Raw genomic sequence first — 15957 nt, 5'->3', positions numbered from 1 at the left:
TAGTGTTGATTTCGTTTTATGCCTTTGGAGCACTTAGACCAACGGCAGTGTTCATACAGGATTATAGTTGTACAGTAGAAATTATGAGATAACTGCGGTCGGGTTCTCTCCAAATCCTAAAGGCCATGACATTGACAAGGAGATCACGCAATCTTACATTTACACTTTCTATACGGCTTGCTAGTTTTGTGCGTTGAGGGTGGGTTGGTGTTGAAAGAACAAAGGTGCGTCTTTATCTCCTCGTCCACTGCAATTCACCACAACCTTTGTGGAATCGGGGAGAGTCGGGCAAAGTTTCTCCAAATACGCCAATGCGTGAGCAGCTTCCATTGCTGGGATTATACCTTCCAATCTGGATAGCAATTGGTATGCTGCAACCAAAAAACAACATATCACATGAACTTATGAGGATCGTTTTTCATTTTCGCGGCTTCATAAAGAATGTGGTGTGGGGTCGATTGTTTTACCATTTAGAGCTTCTTTGTCGGTGACGGTATAAATTTCTGCTCTTCCTGTGTCTTTGAGGAAGCTCAGCTCCGGGCCGACTCCTGGATACTGTAGCCTGGTAATTGCAGTCGACGATATGAATGATCATGGGTTTGGTTCTTTCCTATTTTTCTCGTTACTTGTCGGAAATGGAGAGCATGAAAGTCGGAATGGAGAGCAATCTTACCCGACGCCAACCGAGTGGGCACCAAGAACTTGGCCTTCTTGGTCCTGCAACAAGTAGCTCATGGCTCCATGGTAGACCCCAACCTGGCCCATGGCCAGGGTGGCCGCATGCCTCCCCGAGTCCAGGCCAAACCCAGCAGCCTCCACGCCAACCAGCCTCACATCCTCATCCCCAATGAACTCATGGAAGATCCCTAGCGCATTGGAGCCGCTCCCGATACACGCCACCACCACGTCCGGCCTCCCTCCCCACCTCTCCATCGCCTGCCTCCTCGTCTCCCTCCCTATGATGGACTGGAACTCCCTCACCATGCTTGGGCATGGGTGTGGACCCACCACCGTCCCTGTCAGGTAGTAGCTTCCCTCCAAGTCGTTCACCCACTGCCTTATGGCCTCAGAGCTTGCATCCTTGAAGCTCCCCTCCACTTGGGTCACCTGCAAAATCAACCCTAGTTTGAACGTTGTGGGAAGATTGAATTGGGTCTTGTGACTTCCAACTCATTGGTTGGTTGATGTTGGTGGCAAATTGATGGGGTCTAACCAAGGAGCCAATGCTCAGTTGAAATGTTTTTGTATGTTTCATTGGACGGTTCCACTTGCTCGTTTTCAAAGAAAACTTTGCTAGAACAATCCACTCTCTTAAAGTTCCAAATTTATCTGAGAAATCCATCCAGGACAACTTGCGTAAAAGCTAATATCGATTTACGAAACCGGTTCACGCAAGAATATGCTAACCTGAGCACCTAGGAGCTTGATTAAAAACACGTTCGCAGCTTGTTTCTCCATATCCTCGGAACCCATGAAGATGGTGCAATCCAGAGACAGCTTAGCACACGCGGCGGCGGTCGCGACGCCGTGCTGGCCTGCTCCTGTCGCCGCCACCACCTTTTGCCGGCCCATGCGCTTGGCCATCATCGCCTGCGCGATGGCATTGTTCATCTTGTGTGCACCGCAGTGGTTGAGATCCTCTCTTTTAAGGTAAATGTCCGGTCCTTCTCCATTCTCGTTCTTGTAATGGTTGGTGAGCCGCTCCGCGAAGTACAAAGGTGTTTCCCTTCCAACGTAGTCCCTTAGAGCTGTCGCCAGCTCCGCCTACAATTTTGTCAATCGCAGTTCAAATAATATGTGTGACGTTCATACATCTACCTAGATAACCATAATTGCTCTCCCATAGTTGTGGCCACCCATCACAAAAAAAAGGAAAAAATTACCAAAAAAGTCTTAAACCTATTATACTTTTGTCAATTCAGTTTTAAACCTTTAAATCATGCTAATTAAGTCCTAAACCTTTTTCATGTTTGCTAATTGAGTTCATCTGATTAATTTTGGCCGGAAATCGCTAACATTGACGTTGACGCCAGCCATCCTACGTGGCTGAGCTTGGCGAGGGCCACGACCCTCCCTCGTTGTTGACAAGGGCTATGAAAAATTCGAATGGCCGGCTAGGGTTGGCTAGCCCTTGCCTATAATAAAAAATTCGAAAAAATATTAAAAATTTTAAAAATTGTCTATGTTAGTGTCGGCCGTGCCAACGTAGGACGACCGGCGTTCACGTCATCGATTTCCGGCAAAAATTGGCCGGATGAGCACAGCGTGAAAAAGTTCAAGATTCAATTGGCACAATTAAAAGGTTTAGTATTGAATTGACAAAAGTGCAATAACGATAGGAGGAAAACATGGTTGTTCTTTTCTTTGGAAATTCTAATGTTTCTTGACATGCAGAAACATTTTTTTTTTTTTTGGTAAGGACCTCATGCAGAAACATTGTCTTCTTACGAACCTGAAATTTTCTGACCAAAAAAAAAAAAAACAAACCTGAAATTTAGCATCACGGAGAACAAAGTTGAAGTCAGCTTCAAGCTTGCCCAAGCTACTCATCAACGTCTCAGGCACAAACTTCCCTCCGTAAATCCCAAACTTGCCTCTGCTCTCTCTTCTTCTCCCAACCGCGTCGAACTCGATTCCACTCGACGGCCTCTCCACGATCAAAGCTCTCGAACCGCTTTTCGCAGCTGCTTGAGCCGCGAAGTTGTTACTTTCAGCTCGTTTCATGCTCGAGATCGACTGCTTGGGACAGGCAAATGATGTTTCGTTGGTGAGGAGGAGATGAGGTTTGATGGTTGCAGCCATGGAATGGAGAACACGAATTCGAAGAGTGAAAAAGTAAAAGCAGCTTGGGAGTTATTACGTGAACGAATGATGAGGTTCACGAAAGCTGGTGGACGTGTGTATTTTATAAGTGGATGGCGCTGCGGTCTCTTTCCGAGAGTCTCAGTCCGTGGCTAGGACTTGCTTGGTGCATGCATGATGAAGAAGGCGCGTGCATGCTCTCGACGAATTGCGCACGACTGTTTCACCGTCACGAGCCAAAGGTGATTGTGAGGTGGGCGGTGACAACACTCGTAAAGGAACGGAGGAGAAAACGTGAAAACGTGAGAAAACGTGAGCTTTAGAACATGCACTGGCTCACCGATGATCGCTCGGAAAAGAGAGGCCTCTCTCCGTGATCTGGCCTCATCCCTTTAGCTGATCTGACGGGCAGTGGTGTGTACACCGTACATTCGTGGATTGATCGCAAAAAAAAAACGCCCATTAAATTCGAATCTGATGAGCCGTTTACGGAATGCGATTCGCTTGGATAAATTTCCATATTCATCGATGCATGTTATTATCCAGGATTCAAGATTCTAAGGCCCCATGCGATAGGCTCTTTTACTGTTGGAAATATAACGCGGAAACGATAAGGTCTTGCAAATTAAGTCAATGCGAAAATACCAGATAAATAAACGAGGTACGATAAATGACACCAGAGATTTACATGGTTCGGTCCGAATATCGGTACCTACATCTATGGGGAGAGCCAGTAACAAATACTCTACTATAGCGTTTTCCACACTTAAATTTAAGCTTAAACCCAAAGTATTTACGAATAAACAACTAAATTGGACGAAATATAAACTCACTGCACAAATCACTGCGTGCGTGTTGAAGCCCAAAGCAAAACGCTATCGTACGATCGAAACCAAGAACATCCGTACGTTCTTTTCTTTTGTTCTCGTGCGGCGCTTCTTCTCTGATGGCTTCCTGGACGACTCTCGGCTTGGGCGGCTCGCTCAAAAGAGAACCCTTTTTACTGATCAGCAACGTATAAATATACGTATGGCGAGAGTCCACTTTTCGTACGCCACTTCTGCCGGCTTCTGCAGGATGTAGAAACGAAAGCAAATATAACCCTTTTTTGTCTTTTAGTGGCCTTCTTTATTTCTCTATTTGTGCTGCCGGGAGCCCCTCATCCGAAAGCAGCCAAATTAAAAACGCTGGTTCAAAACTCGAGATATAAATTCATCAAATTCTCCATCTTGGCTCGGCGTTTATAGCCAAATTGTAATGCTCGTCATCAATGCTGCTCTCTCAGCGCCTCAACAGGCATTCATTTTTCACATACATCAATTGTGCTCGAGCAAAACTTGAGCTTCGTTCAAAGGAACGGCCTTAAACCAAAGCAATGTGGAAATTGTCGTCATCCTCAGGTGCTGCCTCAAAGCTCCTATTTATGGGGTCACACGGCCGGAAGCAAACATCTCACGTGTTAAAAGTGTTCCTTTTCCAGGTAAGCATTTATCCACTCCTGGCCGAGCTCTGAACGAGTCTTCAAGATGACCAGAATCAAACGTTTAACACGGGAGATGTTTGCTCACGTGTATAACCTGTTCCTGAACGAGTCTTCAGGATAGATGCTTTTGCGTGTATAACCTGTTCCTGGTCATCTTGAAGACCCCGTTTAACAGGCTATACACGTGAAACGTTTAACCTTCAAAGGAAAAGTGTCATAAAAGTCTTAAATTTTTTACATTAGTATCAATTTAATCCTAAATCTTTTTTTTTTGTATTAATTCAGTCTTAAACTTTTTATCTTTATGTCAATTTAGTCCTTCCGGCTAATTTTAGCCGGATTTTACTGACGTGGACGCCGGCTGATCTACGTGGCATCGCCGGCGATGACTTGGATAACTTTTAATAATATTTTAATATTTTTTTTATTGATTTATTTATTTTCTATTTTTTTTTCCTTTCTTCTTCCTCCAGCCGATCTCGGCGGCAGTGACCGACTGGAGGCTAGGGGGCCTCTGGCAAGCCCCGCCAGCCACTGGCGAGGGTCACCCTCGCCAGCGACGGCGACGGTGAGGCTCGTTGGAAACTGGACAAGGCTCGCCCTTGCCGGCTAGCGCGAGGCTTGCCCAGGCCAGCGTGACGCTTGAGCCCTCGCCACGGCTCGCCCTCGCGCAGGAGGGATTCGGCCTCGCCCAGGCCAGATCTGACGAGGCCGGCCCTCGCCGGGGCTTGCCCAGCCTAGCTAGGGCTCGCCCAGGCCACGCCGGGCCTCGCCTGGCTTGGCCGGGTGACGGTGACCCTCGTCCAGGTGAGGGCAGCCCGCCTGGCCATGGCCGGTGGCCGGTCACCGGCAAAGGGAAGAAGGGAGGAGGAAAGAAAAAGAAAAAAAGAAAAAAATAATTAAAAAATCGAAAAAATATGAAAATATTATTAAAAATTATTCACGTCAGCAAAATCCGGCCAAATTTAGCCAGAAGGACTGAATTGGCACTAGTTCAAAATGTTTATGATTAAATTGGCACAAAAAAATTTTTTAAGACTAAATTAGCACAAATACAGAAAGTTTAGGACTTTTTTGACATTTTTCCCCATCTTGAAGACTCATTATCTCACTTGTATAACCTGTTCCCCGTTTGCGTGTACTATATTTCTATGCATCTGCAGTCTGCTTTTGCGAAGGTGTAAGAACTGAAGAAAACATTTGGCCATTCGTCATGGTTGGTCAGCCAACATATCAAAGAATATGCCATGAAATTATCATTGAAATGCATCGGTAAAGAGTGGAGCAAGCACGAGGAAGTTTAAGATATTTTACATTCTTGGTTGAAGAAGAACAGGACATCAGCTTCAAAGACGACAAATTTTTCACGCCATGTGTCTGCATTATCATCCCGTTTTCGCCATACATTATCCGGTGGAAATCCAAGTCAAAGGGTTGGAAAAGAATTTACGTCTGAGTTGAATTGAACATGTGGGAATGTTGTTGGACCGTGTCGCTAATATTTGGGCTGAGACAATCAAGGATGTGTACGCAGCTTGGAAGATAACCCGACCCGATCCTAACTTTTTTTTTGGGGGGGCTTGGGTTCTATGCGGGTGGGGTCACAAAAAAACATACACCCTTCATGTCGGGATCGGGGTAGATATCAGTGGAGATGCGAACCGAACCAGCTCGTTGACACCCTTAATGTTAGATATCTTGCAAAGTTTAAAGTATTAATAAATGCAATTTCAACTTTTTAGTACAACTAAGAAGGAAATGTATCAACCTCACCCTTAATGTTAGATATCTTCCAAAGTTTAAAGTATTAATAATGCAATTTCAACTTTTTAGGACAACTAAGAAGGAAATGTATCAACCTCTTAGGGTTGTTTTAATTGGTTGGAGCGTCACTTCAGGAGATCTCTCATTCAAATTTCACAAACTGCATATAAACTGAGACTTTAGATAGCCGGACCTCCACATATATAATATTATGTACTCCAAAAAAGAATGGCATGCTTATTTGTTAGGTGTGACTTTTATTTTATATATTTTTTCTTCATACGTTGAGCACTTAAAATCTTTCAAAATCTACAAAGAACAGGATATGTAGGGTCATTTAGAAATTTTTGCCTTATCTTTTCAATCTCAAAAATCTTGTCCAAAGTTTTGGAAGAATGATAATATGTACTTTCGTTAATTGAAAAATGATAATTAATGACTCCTTGCTTGAATATTATTAAATCAATCGGAGATTGTTTTTCCTCCTTCCCATTTCCACTCTTCTTCGTTTAATTCGAACAGCTACATTCACTCTCTCCTTCTTTGTCCCACTTTTCACACACATTCAAACTTCAAAGCATCATATGTTTATGCATCTTGATTTTTGGTCATTTCATTTTGGGATATGTTCTCTGGAAATCCTAAAACTTATCAGGAAAGTGTATTTGAGTTATAAAACATGCAAAAAGTGCAATTAAGTCATAAAACTTGTCAAATTGATTCAATCGAGTCTTAAAGTTAACGCCGTTTAACTTACTAACAGAAAACACTACTGTCGCCCCACCATCGTTGGGAGGGCCATTGAGAGTGGGGGACGGCAAGTGGGGGTCGACGGGCCCTGGCCAGGAGCCGGCAACCCTTTCCGATGCCCTCGCCCACAGACTTGGCCGAGGGCTGTGACCCCTCGCCTGCCGTTGCCCACCCTCGTTGACCCCTTCCGATGATAGTGGGGCGGCGGCGGTGGCAGGAGTGCTTGTAGCACTCCCCGCCTGACTTCTCCTCCTCCTCCTTTATATATATAGCTTATTTTTAAAATTTAATTTAAATAAAATTTGTTAAAATAATAATAAAAAATCCACGTCATCACCACATAGGATAAAATATATAAAAAAGCAACATCAACATTTTCTGTAAGCCAAATTGACGGAGTTGACTTTAGGACTCGATTGAACTAATTTGACAGTTTTAAAATTTGATTACACTTTTTGCAAGTTTTAGGACTCAAATGCACTTTCGTGATAAGTTTTAGGACTTTCAGTGAACATATTCCTTTCATTTTCTACTTCTCCAAACATATTACGAGGACGTCGCCATACGATAGAACATTTTCATGAATATAAACGTCAGAACAATGAAGAGATACTTAGCCACATCGGGTGCAATCAGACTAAGCTCATGTGCATCATCGGATCATGTGAAATCCACATGGGGACACTTATTAAGCGGTCGACAAAGACAACTTATACGATTTTCATGTACAGACTTTTCTCGTGATATATACAGTCAATATTTTGGGAATTGAGTTGTAATATTCTTAAGAAAACGTCTAGATAGATGACACAAATGTCCTATATCTTTCTTACAATAAAACTCATCTTATGTGCACCATATCGGGTCCATAAAATACTCCCGTTCTATGAAATGCCTCAATTTAGGTAAATCAATAATGTTTTACATTATCTTTCTATTCAAGGAGAGAGAGAGAGAGAGAGAGAGAGAGAGAGAGAGAGAGAGAGAGAGAGAGAGAGAGAGAGAGAGAGAGAGAGAGAGAGAGAGAGAGAGAGAGAGGAAAAGAATTTGTCAAGATCAATGAGAGGACACCATCTTCCAAAACATTCGAGTACGAGGATCCCATCTTCTTCTTCTCTGTATGCACGTAGACGAAGTTAGGACCGCCCAAAGTGTTTTTCCTGACATGATATTGGAGTGTTCCACGTTTAAAGGAAGAAACTCCGCGGGTCACACTCTAGAAAGAAACTAGGGCATCTGTGGAGCTCATTAGTCATGAATTTGTACCCAGCTTCTGCCAAAAGTACCGAGTACTTACACCGAAATGACGCAAATAAGGTAAGGAAAACTTATCAAAAAAGTTTTTAACCTATTATATAGTAGTCAAATTAGTTTTAAATTTTTAAATTTTGTCAATTTAGTCATAAATCTTTTAAAGATTTGCCATTGTAATCCTTTAGGCCAATTGTGGTAAAAAATCACTGATGTGGCGGTCCATGTCAAGAAAGAGAAGAAAAGGGAAAAAATGAAAACAAGGAAAAAAATTCATGAAATATATAAAAAAAAATTGTAAAATTGTACACATCTGTGCCGGCCGTGCCATGTAGAATTGCCTCTACCGACTCGATCGTCACGTTAGCGATTTCGAGCCAAATTTAGCCGGAAAAATTACATTGCCAAATCATCAAAACGTGATGACTAAATTGATCAAATTAAACTGTATATGACTTAATTGACGTCCGTACAATAGGTTTATAACTTTTTTTGGTAATTATCTCGAATAAGATGGGGTGTCTATACTACAATCGCCACGATTTCAAAATATAGCCTTATCCGAAAATTCGTCGATACGAAAAGTTAACTCTTGCGCGGTCACAAAAGCTTTTCTTTGCTACCTCAAGACCTATCACTAATGGGTGGCTCAGTTTGTATAGGAAATTCATTAGGAGGAACCATCTCAGAATCTCATCACTTTCGAGTATTCCCTCTATGGAAGTTCGACATCATCGTTTCCGAGACCCGACCTTCGAGCTCAACTACAAAACATGGTGGTTTGGCATGGCCCTTGGCTCTTAATGGCAAACTTTCCATTCCATCCCACGTCCTAATCAATTTGACTTTCTAGTTCCGTCCCGACTTGTCAAGCTCGTCCCGGCCTGAACGACATTTCTTTCTACATCACCTTTTTTGTTCTTTTTACACATAATGCGCAACTGTTTTGTTTCTTACTCCAAATGCATGCTTCACCATTGGTATAAGTAGTTACTAACTCGCGTATAAAATGGGCCGATTCCCTAAAAACCCCCCCAACTTTAGGTGCAATCATAGTTCTGCCCCGAGCTTATAGTTTTGTTTAAAAGATAGAAATTCAATTTTCACGGTAGTTCTCCAATCTGCCAACGCGTCCAAAAATCGCCATTTGTTTCTTTGAGATCATCAACATTAGGAAGCTGTTGTTATTCCGTATAAAGATAGGGGTATTGATGATGATGCATGTTCTGATAATGGAACTGTGACTGGCCCTGATACCGATAATTTTGAAGAAACTAATTGTGATCTTGTGACGCGTGAGCAGATTTAGAACTAGAGTGAAAGTTTGGGGGATTATATTTAAAGTTGGGGTATTTTAGGGAATTGGGCCATTATAATAGAACTACCATATCAAGCAGGGATTGATATAGGATGTGAAATATTTTCTCACACGGTCTGTGAAGTTCGAGTCCTAAGCAAGACCTTAAAATGCTTCATCTCGGTCCTCGTCCTGATCTCAAGATCACCAAGATGTAAAACATCTAGAAGGTATTTCTCAGGAGAAAACAAAGGTACATGGAGAATTGAGAGTGCGAGGCGTGTGGGCACAGGCACTTTAAAATAAAGAATGCATCTGTGGAGCCCGCCGTTCCTGTATATCGAACGAACAGGCCTCGGAGGCCCTTGCAGCAGTGAAAATTCCCTTCATTTGATGATGTTACCTCTTAACCGAATACCAAAGATTCAAGGGAAAGTTTAGGACGCATGAGCAGATTTAGGATTAGAGTGAAAATGAAAGTTTGGGAGATTATATCTAAAGTTTGGGTATTTTAGGGAATTAGGCCATCAGGATAGAACTACCGTATCAAGCAGCGATTGATATAGGATGTGAAAAAAAATTTCTCATTAGGATAGAACTACCATATGAACCAGTGATTGACATAGGGTGTGAAAAATATTTCTCACACGGCCAGTGAAGTCGAAATCCTTCATACCCTTTTCGTCATCGAATATAAGGAGATTGAATTTAGTTGGACACAAGTAAAAGTGAAACACGCGTCATCCGTCGTCTGAAAATGAAACCTTCCTGACTTTATCTCCGTGAGTTGGTGCCCCTCCACTGTCGGAATGGCTAACGTGGGACGGCAGCGTCGTGTCGAGAGTTCCTCGCCCAAGACGAATGCTGATTGCGAAACGTGAAACTCGTGAGTTGATTGATCTGTTGCTTTTGTCCCTTTTATGGCCATTCTCGCGTAAAACGTTTGGAAATACCGAATGATGCTTTTTGGGTCAATTTGATCTTGACTTCACCACGATATGCATGCACCAATGTTGGGGAAATCGACAGGCTCATGAACGAATTCTCGATGGTGCCATGTTTTTGATGGACTGCCGTGCTGGTAATAATCACCGTTATATGAGAACGATCATCAATATTTATGGTGCGTTTGTTTCCGGAAAACTTAAGATTTGAAAAGCATTTTCCCGAAAAATAATTACTTGTATCAATTATAAAAATGAATGAATGAAAATAATTAAGCATAAATAGTTGTCGATGATGAAAACATTTTCCGTTGACTAATTTTTTCAAGAGATACAACAAGTCATTTTTAAAAAATAAACAAACGTATCCTTTAAAGGGGCGTGAAATCGAATAGCTTATCTAAATTAGTTGGAGACGTCTCCAACCACACATAATCGAATCAATCAATTCTACATCATCACCATCACAACCAACATGCCACATGCCCACATTGTCACAGAAATTTGAGGTATGGCCAGAATTTTCTCGTACCAAAGTAGGCCATTTTTATGCAACACAACAAAACAGGGCACCTTCAAGAATCATGCCTCTTTTTTTTATGAGCAGTGTAGTGCCTTTTGATGCCACAGAAAAGTCGGGGCTGCAAAATCATATTCCGAGTGAGAATCATGCCTCTTTTTCTACGAAAAACCTCATAAATAAACATCTGTTTAGTGAAAAATAATAAAGTGACAGTTACCATTCTTAAGTTTTGTCCGTGCCATTCATCTTAACCTTTACAAAAAACCCAAAAAAAAAAAAAAAAAGACCCCTCAATCGCCAAAGGCTATCAAAGTAATTTCCATACGAGCGATTATATCACCCATTTTCACCAGGACCGTGTTTTTCTCCATTCGTGTCTAAAGAAAGTTTTCTTCAACCGGTCTTCTGATTGGTAAGCTGCATATATGGGCATGCCCACATTTAATTTTAGTTTAGCTTACTTGTGGGCAATATCCATAACTTGTAACCCACCAATTAGAGATTCGATTTTCTTCAATTAGAGACAGGATGAAAATATTGGCCCTTTTCAAGCACGGATGAAAGGGAAATATTGCCCCTCTCTCTCTCTCTCTCTCTGCGTAAAAAAATTTGACCCACTTAATCGTGAAGGCTATCAAAGTAGGGATGAGAAGACCCTCCCTCCCTCTTTGGGTTAAGTTTGGAGCCAATTGGTGAAGACCCAACTCAACAACTTAAATAGGCATCTGGATTGCTCTGTTCCTCCCTCCCTCTTTTGTTGAGTTTTGGCCCACTTGGTGAACACCCAACTTGAATAGGCACTTGCAATGCTTGAAATACAAAACCACGAAGTAGGGATGAGAAGAGAACGCTTGAAGGGATCGGAAAGACCCCCCGGACAGCATCTAGTAGCCGGGACGAGAAGGCTCAGGGCTCGCCGGTGGCAGCACTAATTGGTTTGGGAGCTCGGCTAGGATGGGCGGGGCGTTTGGCCAGTCGACATAGCGACTGCTTATTAACAATTAGATCGAGTTCCTAATTAAGGGCTTTCTCAATGTTTGAACAAATATATATGGTCATTCTAATCTAATAGAGAGATTAGGGTGGTTAAACGTCTTAGAGGGTCTTTGGAAAAGTTCTTTGCGAGATTAGATCAAAGTTTGTCGAGAATTCTCCAAGCTGATCAGTCGAATACGGTTGCAATCTATACCGCAACTCTTGTTATTGTTCTAGCGGTGGATGTAGATCACATAGATTGAACCGTGTTTGATGTCTATATTATTGACGGCCGTGAGTATTTTGAGATAAATCTCTCTCATATTGTTGGAAACCTATCCTGAATGATCAAAGAATCAGACCCAATTGAAGTTTGAGTCAAAGCCAACAATTTCAACTGCGGAACCTTTCACCAGCGTAAGTGAAGAATCAATCTCTCAACAATGTGGAAAAAACAGAAAGAAAAAAGATTGATATAAATAAACAATAGCAAACTTCCTCAAATCACTGTTATCAGTGAACTCAGTCATGCCCTTGCCCTTGTCCTCCCTCTCCCCCAAACTCCACTCTCACCAATTTTTCGACATCCCTGTAAAACATCCCTGTAAAATCGAAAAGAAAAGTCGAGTTCAAATGTACACAAGCTTGTCTGACTTTCTACATTCTCTTGTTCATCGGAAACATCCTCGGAAAAAAGTGAACAAGCAAGTTCTTCTATGCACATCAGTGGGCATTGTCGTTCTTTCCTAGTCATATTAACCCCCACCAGGTCTAGTGTTGTAGGTTCGGTGTTTTATCCATTTCTAGAATGAAGCCTTCGACTTTGCTGCTCGAGAGGATCTTGTTGAGGATGAAGACTTGGGGGATGAAGACGACTTGCTCTTTTTCCTCTTTTGTTTCTTGGGGATATTCGGAAGATCTGTTGGCAGATTTTCTTTGAACATCTCGGACGTCGATTGCTGTCCCATGATTTGCTCAAAATCTACCAGAAAACGAAGGATGTCAGCAAAAAGGGGGAAAATGTAGAAATCAAGAAACTTAAGTGAAAACTGAAACAAAATAAAGAAAGGCAATTCATTTGCAAATTAGTCATCGCTTTACTTCAGGAGATATGACAGAATGTGCAACACTACAAGTGCTTATGGCATTAAAGAATCTGAGAGATTCAACAATTTCTTTTTCAACATCTGCAGATCTTACAAGTATCTTCATCAACGAGGTTCTTTAAAAGGAACCAGGACATATCTTAGCTGCTATTTTTCCAATCATAACTGGAAATAGATGTCTATCAGTTTGCGAGATGTAGAATGACAAAATTTTAACTGCAATGATTTTTGATAAGCCTTTACAAGAGAAAAGTTCATGCTAACATCAAGACAATGAGCATTAACGTTCACGACAAGAGCTAATGCCTCACCACATCTATTAACCAACTACTGAAGATGAGAAAATTTTAGCGTCTAGCAGTTGGGTGATTACATACACGCAGAATGACTTCTGCTTCCAACGTAATCTTTGAGATACAAAAGTTATACATGAAGTGGGAAGTCAAAAGCAAACGAGTAGTTCGCAGCTGCTAGTCATGTTGATGGTGCTGCTATCCAAGAGGGTGGGTTGTACACAAAAGTGCTACTCATGTAATGTAAAGATCAGCGGATCAGCATCGTAGTTAATTCATTGCCATATTCTACGCAGTCATGAGCAGTTTATTTTAAAGCTGATGCCAATTGACCTTAGTCAAGAAGATCGGTTTCAATGTACTTGCGCTGATGTGTCCTATGGAGAATCTTACTTGAACTACACAAATGTCTATATCATATACTTTGGTTTCACCATGATTTTAGGGCAAACAAAAAATGACTTGACTTCCATGATAAACCCAATGTATCAAAGCTAACTTACTACCATTTACAAGCACATGGTGGAGCCATGTGAACCATCAAAATCAGGAGACATTTCCAAGGCCAAGAGGAAGCAGATTCCCTCAATGAAGGAAGTATGCTCTCGTGACAGAAGAGCCAAACTCTTGCACTCGGAGGCAAAGAATCTTGAGAACTTTTTCCCCATAACATAACTAAATTAGTAACAGGCCCTTGAAAGTCCATCTGGCTGAGCTATTTGACCCGTGAAAGAAAGCAGCCCTACTCATACTTGTCTGTTTATGAACCTCCACATGACTCTATCAACTAGACTTAAACATACGCACAAGAGAAGAGAAAAACTCGGCATGAAGCTCTTGAGATTTCGATTATTTCCCACTTTCCACAGTGTTGCAAATTTTTCTTTTCAGTGAACGAGTCACTTGTAAAGACAAGAAAAAACAGGATTTTCTAGGAACAAACCTTGAGAGGACCATGTGGAACGAGCCACAGAGCTGGAGTCACCAGGATCACCAATGGTACCGAGGGAAGTGGAAAAATCAGGAGCACTCTTGAATTCAGTCATCTGCATCAATACAACAGCATAAACGAGAATCAATCAACATAACCAAGAAATTCTTTTAGAATAAACGATGAGCAAAGCGTTCTCCTCTCTTATTATTTCGAAAAAATTGCTCAACAGAGGAATGGAAAAGGACCCAGAAGCTGGAAAGCGAAACGAATGTTGCTTCACCTATCTATCATCTTACTCACCCAACTGGGTCCACTCCCAGATGGACCATCCCATCCGATGTGTGCCACGTGTTTAACATCTGTTGGGTACCCAATTTCCATATCCCTCTCCTTCACGACTGCAGCAGAACAGAAGCAGATCACCACCACGAAAGCAGTGCCAGAAGAATCCAAACAAAATACAATCTTGCATTATCGACATAATAAGCTAAAAAAACGTCGCTTTTTGAGAGAGGGACCCGGAAAAAAAACAAGACAAGGAAAACCCATGTGAGCGAAAGATGTGATAATTTTTACCAAATATTTGGGAGATGTATTTGAAGCCTTTGTAGATTCCTTTCATCTTGGTGGCCATTGGAGACGCAACAAGCAAAGCAAGCCCCAATGCAGCAGTTGCAAGGAAGAAAATGGAGAGCGAAATTGAGATTAATTTATCTCTGACCAACCTCAGACAGTTACTCTCCCTGTCACCGAATTGGAAAAAGAAAAAAGCAAAGAAAAACAGAGACATTCAGTTAAGATGAAATTAGCATATCTGCAATTATTTTACTCGAATGTTCCAGCGACTTCATTAACTCAGATTATTACTGAATCTCCCACAAGGGACGTAATTTGGGAAAACGTTCAGATGCCATGTTTAGGAGGACAAGAAAAGGAAACTTTACTCATGAAAATGCATAGAACACCAACACAAAGCTTTACCTTAAAATAAGCGGGCCAAGGTTCAGCAACGAGGCGAGTCTGTCTCCAACTCCTTCGACCATGGCCAAAAGGCTTCATTTTCCATCGTTCTTACTCAGTGTCCTTTCATGGAAAACCAAAGGGATAATGCACAGCCTCTCTGTAAAAGTCAACAGCGCATGGCGAGCATGCACCGGAGATTGAACCCAGAAAAGGGCCACCAACAAAACAAGGAAGAAGAATGATGTCAAGCCTATGCAAGATTGAGAAGATAATGAAGAAATTGGATCATGTTTCCTTATCTTCTTGTCTCTCCTTCAAAAGATAAAAAGGGAAAAGAAATTGGACAGAGAGAGAGAGAGAGAGGGTCTAAGAGGAATGGAGGACAAGGTGGGTGAGCATGAAAACCTTCCCAAACGAGGGGCGAAGGAAAGAAGGCTGTGAAGGCGAAGAAGGAAGGAATTGATGAAAAGGTCAGTCAGACATTAAAATACAGATGGAGGTGCCTTGCTTGATGTTTGGTGACAGAGAGACCTTGAGAGAGAGAGAGAGAGAGAGAGAGAGAGAGAGAGTATTTCTACAAAAATTCTTGATTTCTCACTCAACTTGGAGGATTATCGTTGTTACTGTTTTTATTAGTATTATGTCTGGAATTTTTAAGGAAGTCTCAATTTCAAAATAGTTAATCACAAAGTCTTATGAAAAATCAAGTTGGAAAATCTTAGTATGGTGTAAGTGGTTACCTAATCAATGAGAGGGACACTTGTTTTAGAAAACTGTGTTGTCGTTATAAAAATGCTAGCTTGTATGTGCTCGAAATTACAAAAGAGTAATCATCACATCCTAAACTCATCCTTAAATAAAATTTCAAAACA

General features: G+C 41.7%; 2 protein-coding genes across 2 annotated transcripts; both read right to left on the bottom strand.

Moving 5' to 3' along the window:
• Nucleotides 1-33: 33 nt before the first annotated feature.
• Nucleotides 34-2817, bottom strand: LOC115677777 (tryptophan synthase beta chain 1-like). The gene is made up of 5 exons (XM_030600999.2): nt 2488-2817; nt 1408-1764; nt 674-1107; nt 468-562; nt 34-371 (listed from the first exon to the last, which is right to left on the bottom strand). Exons 1-5 carry the CDS (start codon nt 2800-2802, stop codon nt 181-183), a joined length of 1392 nt encoding a protein of 463 aa, XP_030456859.2. The 5' UTR covers nt 2803-2817; the 3' UTR covers nt 34-180.
• A 9418-nt stretch (nt 2818-12235) lies between these two features.
• On the bottom strand, nt 12236-15616 carry LOC115677938 (CRIB domain-containing protein RIC10-like). Its single transcript, XM_030601179.2, has 5 exons — nt 15104-15616; nt 14699-14865; nt 14423-14520; nt 14132-14234; nt 12236-12771 (listed from the first exon to the last, which is right to left on the bottom strand). Exons 1-5 carry the CDS (start codon nt 15163-15165, stop codon nt 12593-12595), a joined length of 609 nt encoding a protein of 202 aa, XP_030457039.1. The 5' UTR covers nt 15166-15616; the 3' UTR covers nt 12236-12592.
• Nucleotides 15617-15957: the final 341 nt, after the last annotated feature.

The sequence above is a fragment of the Syzygium oleosum genome, unplaced genomic scaffold (assembly GCF_021117445.2).
Source record: "Syzygium oleosum isolate NSW1041296 unplaced genomic scaffold, Sole_v2.1 Sole_v2.29, whole genome shotgun sequence".
Taxonomy (NCBI): Eukaryota; Viridiplantae; Streptophyta; class Magnoliopsida; order Myrtales; family Myrtaceae; genus Syzygium; species Syzygium oleosum.
Note: the sequence above shows the minus strand (reverse complement) of the source record. Positions and strands in the feature narration are given on the sequence as shown.